Genomic DNA, 6,000 nt, shown 5'->3' on the forward strand with positions numbered 1-6,000 from the left:
ATTCAGGGATGCACCCTGACCCTGGGGCTGCTGGTGGCTTGAGGCCCTGGAGTGTATGTGGGGTAGGGGGCGGGCGGGTTCCTGTCCTGTCCAGACCCAGATCCCAGATGAGGCTTCATTGTGAGCAGCGGGGGAGAATGGCCCAGCAACTTCCCAGGAGGCCCGAGACCCTAGGGTGACTGTCAAGGTGGCCTCAGAGGTAACACTCTCGGGACCTCCCTGCTGGTCCAGTGGTTAAGACTCCGTGCTTCCAATGCAGGGGGCGCGGGTTCGATCCCTGGTCGGGGAACTAAGATCCCACATGCCCACCCGGTGTGGCCAAAAATAAATAAATAAAGGCTACACTCCCTTCCCCTCCTGAAGAAGGCCATGAGCCTTGGATGTGCTTGTCATTACAGGAAGTTAAGGCCCCATTTTCGGAAGTAGAAGTGGCGGACAAGGGAGGAGGGGGGAATGGGGAAGAAGAAAGTCACGGCTGTCCCCCACCTCCCTCCCTCCGGCGCCTATGCGCCTTGCTCTTTCTGAAGATGCCAGCTCAGTCACCCACACCCCACAGAAGACACAGCACAGGGCCCGGCCTTTCTCCATCATCTTCTCGGAGGTTTATTTCCAGCCCCGCCCCTCTGAGACAGGACCCCGCCCCTCCGAGGCCTGGCCACGCCCCCAGGCCCGCGCCCCACCCCACCCCCCCGCAAGCGCAACCTGAGGCTACTCGGCCCGCAGGCGACAGCAGCGAGCTCCGGTCCAGTCCATGCCGGCGCACTGGCAGTGGCACGTGGTCTCGGCGCGCACGTCCCACGAGCCACAGGCAGAGCCACAGGTGCAGCCGGTGACGGCGAAACCTGCGAGGGGGAGCGAGGAGGAGAGAGCTTGGACTCTGAGCCAGAGGCTGCGGGCCTGGGGTTCCAGGGGGCTGGCAGCGTGGGCGGCGGGGAGGCCGGGGGCCTGGACACCAGTGTCCTGAGGAAATGGGGTCCGGGAGTTGGGGGAAGGGACAAGGCTGGGAGTGCAGACCAGGACATTGCAGAAGTAGAGGCTGAGACTCCGTGGTCCTAGAGAGATAGAGGCTGGACGTAGGGGAGGGGGTTATGGGGTACTGAGAACAGAACTGAGAGCCTGGACAACGGGTTCTGTGCTCACCTGAGGGGCAAGTGGCCAGGTCCCCCCTGGAGGTGACACTCCGGCAGTCCAGGCCAATATTCCTTATTGCCTCAGGAACTATGGAAGGAGTGACGGAGGTAACTGTGAAACCGAGCTGCCCCTCCCCCAATCTCATGCTGCCCAGGCCCTGGTGGTTTGGAGATGGGCAGGGGGCTCAAGAAAACGCCCCTGGGGAAGGCCCAGGTGGTCGGGAGCGCATCACCTCCCAAGATTCTGTTTTGAGGTGGGTGTTTTGGAGGGAGGAGGGTTTGGAGCTGTTGTTAAAGGTGGAGCTGGGTGGGAAATGGCGTTGGGTTGGGTTTGGGGTTGAGATTTGGTTGGGGTTGGAGTTGGGGTTGGCTTGATGTTCGCTCCATGTCAGGAATCAGGGGGGCCCCTGAGGCCCCTGCCGAGGCTGGATGCGAGGGCGCTCACTTAGGGAGCTGGTGACTTCCTGGATCTTCTCACTGATGGCTTTATCCATGGGACACAGCAACTTGCCACACACCAGCAGCCCCAGCACTGGGAGGAGGAGGAGGGAGAGAGCCTTCATCCTGTAGGTGCTGCAAGAGGGAACCGAGAGACCCCAGCTGGGTCAGCCCCTCTCCAACCTGGGAAGGGTCAGGCCCACAGAATGTGTGGGATCGGAAACCCTGGGTCCCCATGGGGGATGGGGCTGGAGGCCGAGCTTTGCCCCTAAAGGCGGGAGCCACTGTCACTTACCCTCTCCGTGGACTCAGCAGGCCATATTTTGGACACGAATGACATGCCTCTGCCTCAGCTCTCTCTTTAAGGCCTCCAAGTGTGGGGCTTCCTGTCTTGGCTAAGACATCCTTGGCCCTGGCATCCTGGGCCTCCCTTCCCACATCCGGGGCTAAGAGGAAGCCCCCCCGGGTAGAGTCCAGGGACCTAGTGGTGCCACAGCCTCTCCTTCAAGAGCCTTCCCTTCCCACATCCAGGCTGGGACTGGTCCAGAGGGTAGAACCTGCGGGATAATTCCAGGAACCATAGTCGATGGGGCAGGGAGAGATACAGGAGCTTGCACGGAGGGGAGGGGGCACACAAACGTGACCAAAATAATGTCCTTGTTTGAGAACTGCATGCATGTTCATTCCCAAATACCTATCACCATAGAAGAGATAGATAAAATCATGGTTTATTCCTTCGATAGAATAATCAACAACTGAAGTGTGCAAACTACGGCCCATGGGCCAGATCTAGCCCACCATCTTTTTTTTTTTTTTTTTGGCCACACTGAGCATCATGAGGGATCTTACTTCCCCAACCAGGGATCGAACAGCCGTGCCCCCTGCAATGGAAGCACGGAGTCTTAACCACTGGACCACCAGGGAAGTCCCGCCTACCACCTATTTTTGTACGACTCATGAGCTAAGAATGGTTTTCACATTGTTTGGGTTTGTTTTGTTTCCAATATGGATGGATTTTTAAAAATTGTGTTAAAACACACGTAACATAAAATGTACCATTTTAACCATTTTCAAGTGTAAATTCAGCAGCATTAAGGCAGTGTGACCACCGAGGCAGACACTGGAATGCTGTGGCCACAAGCCAAGGAATGCCAGAAGCCACCAGAAGCTGGAAGAAGCAAAGAACCGACTTTCCCCTAGTCTTTAGAGGGAGTATGGCTTGATTTCAGCCATACAGTGTTGTGTAATCATCACCCCTGTCCGTTTCCAGAACTTTTTTTCTATCATCCTAAACTGAAACCTTACCTATTAAACACTAACTCCCACTTCCTCTTCCTGAAGCCCCTGGTAATCTCTAATCTAGTTTCTATTTCTGTGAATTTGCCTATTCATATAGCAAATAAGTGGAATCATACAATATTTATCCTTTTGCGCCTGCCTTATTTCACCGAGCATAACATTTTAAGATTCATCCATATTGTAGCATGGATCAGAACCTCATTCCTTTTTAAGGCTAATATTCAATTTTATGTCCATACCGCATTTCGTGTATCATCTGTTGATGGACAGTTGGGTTGTTCCCACCTTTTGGCTATTGTGAAGGATACTGCTGTGAACCTAAGGGCAGGACAGGATAAAGACACAGACGTAGAGATGGACTTGAGGACACGGGGAGGGGGAAGAGTAAGCTGGGGCGAAGTGAGAGAGTAACATTGACATATATACGCTACCAAATGTAAAATAGATAGCTAGTGGGAAGCAGCTGCATAGCACAGGGAGATCAGCTCAGTGCTTTGCGACCACCTAGAGGGGTGGGATAGGGAGGGTGGGAGGGAGACGCAAGAGGGAGGGGATATGGGGATATACGTATGCATATAGCTGATTCACTTTGTTATACAGCAGAAACTAACACACCATTGTAAAGCAATTATACTCCAATAAATATGTTAAAAAATTTTTTTACAAAAAGCTTTTGAAGGATGCAAAAGAAGTGGGCAGCTCTAACTACAGGCAGGGTGAAAAGCAGAGAGAATGTGTGGAACCCCCCTGGGGCTCCCCAGGGACTCAGTTTGAAAACCCTTAGTTCAGTAGCAGGAAAGAGTTATATATATGGCCTGATAAAGAAATGATCACATATTGAGGTCTGGGGAAGTCATTCTGGCTAATACATGAGTTAACGTGAATTTTGTGCTAGCTAAAACAGCCTGCTTGTGGCCTATGAAAACTACATTGTGCATCTGCTTTAATTATTAAAGAAATGGGCACACTGACCAGAAGTCAAGAATGTCCGTGTTCAAAATAAAGATTAAATGCCTCCCTTCCTGGGATGCCAGGGCTGGTCCTCCTTTGATGATAAGACTCCCTTCCCAGGTGCCAAGGTCATACTGACTTGCTGTGTACATGCTGATCTGTTTTTCTGAAACCTTGAAGGAGTGTCTCCATGACTTGTTTGATGTTCTTTGTTCTGACAAGATATAAAACTGTGCTGAAAACCCTGCTTCTCTGGAGCAGTTTCTCAGAGTTTTCCTCTGAGAAGCTGTCTTCTGGGCTATAGTCCTCAGTTTGGCTAAAATAAAACTCTTTCTATTACTATTATTGATTGTTTATTGATTATTGTCATCGATAGCCCCTTAATTCTCTTAAAAAAAATTCCTTTATTCTTCCTGATTTCTACCAGCAAAACTGAGCCCTAGTGACCTTTTACATCTAATACTACTTAATAAAATTCTAGAACCAGGGCTTTAAAAAGTACAATAGGGCAATCACATACCTACAGTTTTTAAAAATCAATCTTATTGAGGTATAATTTCCATATAATAAAATGCATCTATCTTAAGTGTTCAGTTGGATTCATTTTGACAAGTCTATATACCTGCATACTGCATGAATGTTTTGTTTTTCCCAAGGATTGCTGTTTTAAAAAATCAGGTATAATTTACATACAGCAAAATTCACCCTTTTTACTGAGTTCTATGAGTTTTGACAAATGCATACAGTTGTGTAACCACTGCCACCAAATACTTATAATTAAAATTATGATTGGAAAAAAAAAAGTTTCCCAAAGATCTGAAGGAAAACTGTGTCCTGAAGTCACAGAGAGGGAGATTTTTCTACCCATACAACTGGTTTTCCTGTGCACTGCAGATCTTGTGACTATTCATAAGTGTTACCAGCTTGTTCTCACCTCTGTTAATATACATCTGTCCTTGAAGTAATTTTGAACAAAGAGGCCTGTATCACTCAGAGGACTGGAAACTGTTGCCACTTCTTGTGAAACTGACTTCCAGAGGCAACCTACGCTTCTGATTGGTTGCCTTGCTACATAACTTGCCCTAGTGATGATGTCGCAATGACAGGTAGCTCTGCCAATCAGAAAAGAACCATTTGACACTTGCTTCCTGTCCCACAAGAATGACAGAAAATAAAAGTAAAAGCCTTGATAATTATTAGAGAAATGCTCATCAAAACCACAATGAGGTACCACCTCACACTGGTCAGAATGGCCATCATCAAAAAGTACAAACAATAAATATCATATATATATATATATATATATATATATATATATATATATATATATATCAACACTGTATCACTGTGTTGTACACCTGAAGCTAACATGACATTGTAAATCAACTATACTTCAATAATAAAAAACATAATAAAATTTAAAAATTTAAAAAAACTGTTGGTGGGAATGTAAATTGATACAGCCACTATGGAGGACAGTATGGAGGTTCCTTAAAAAAACTAAAAACAGAACTACCATACGACCCAGCAATCCCACTACTGGGCATATACCCTGAGAAAACCATAATTCAAAAAGAGTCATGTACCACAATGTTCATTGCAGCTCTATTTACAGTAGCCAGGACATGGAAGCAACCTAAGTGTCCATCGACAGATGAATGGATAAAGAAGATGTGGCACATATATACAATGGAATATTACTCAGCCATAAAAGGAAATGAAACTGAGTTATTTCTAGTGAGGTGGTTGGACCTAGAGTCTGTCATACAGAGTGAAGTAAGTCAGAAACAGAAAAACAAGTACCGTATGCTAACACATATATATGGAATCTAAAAAAAAAAAAGGGTTCTGAAGAACCTAGGGGCAGGACAGGAATAAGACGCAGACGTAGAGAATGGACTTGAGGACACAGGGAGTGGGAAGGGTAAGCTGGGACGAAGTGAGAGAGTGGCATGGACATATATACACTACCACATGTAAAATAGATAGCTAGTGGGAAGCAGCCGCATAGCACAGGGAGATCAGCTGGGTGCTTTGTGACCACCTAGAGGGGTGGGATAGGGAGGGTGGGAGGGAGGGAGATGCAAGAGGGAGGAGATATGGGGATATATGTATACGTATAGCTGATTCACTTTGTTATAAAGCAGAAACTAACACACCATTGTAAAGCAATTATACTCCA

General features: G+C 47.7%; 1 protein-coding gene across 2 annotated transcripts; it reads right to left on the reverse strand.

Moving 5' to 3' along the window:
- Positions 1-691: 691 nt before the first annotated feature.
- RETN (resistin) lies at positions 692-1,949 on the reverse strand. Of its 2 annotated transcripts, XM_036848227.1 has the most exons (4): positions 1,864-1,949; positions 1,576-1,703; positions 1,141-1,218; positions 692-842 (listed from the first exon to the last, which is right to left on the reverse strand). In XM_036848227.1, the coding sequence occupies exons 2-4, from the start codon at positions 1,691-1,693 to the stop codon at positions 709-711; spliced, it is 330 nt and encodes a 109-aa protein (XP_036704122.1). In that variant the 5' UTR covers positions 1,694-1,703; positions 1,864-1,949; the 3' UTR covers positions 692-708. The 2 variants fall into 2 exon arrangements, with proteins under 2 accessions (XP_036704122.1, XP_036704123.1); XM_036848228.1 differs by lacking the exon at positions 1,141-1,218.
- Positions 1,950-6,000: the final 4,051 nt, after the last annotated feature.

Source organism: Balaenoptera musculus, chromosome 3, assembly GCF_009873245.2.
Source record: "Balaenoptera musculus isolate JJ_BM4_2016_0621 chromosome 3, mBalMus1.pri.v3, whole genome shotgun sequence".
In the NCBI taxonomy this organism is placed as follows: domain Eukaryota; kingdom Metazoa; phylum Chordata; class Mammalia; order Artiodactyla; family Balaenopteridae; genus Balaenoptera; species Balaenoptera musculus.

What these genes read in the sequence shown, in the direction of transcription:
- RETN (XM_036848227.1), bottom strand. Translation starts at nt 1,693, where the DNA reads ATGAAGGCTCTCTCCCTCCTCCTCCTCCCAGTGCTGGGGCTGCTGGTG. An exon ending in GGAAGTCACCAGCTCCCTAA is followed by an intron (nt 1,219 to 1,575) that starts GTGAGCGCCCTC and finishes CTCCTTCCATAG; the next exon opens with TTCCTGAGGCAATAAGGAAT. An exon ending in CCTGGCCACTTGCCCCTCAG is followed by an intron (nt 843 to 1,140) that starts GTGAGCACAGAA and finishes TCCCCCTCGCAG; the next exon opens with GTTTCGCCGTCACCGGCTGC.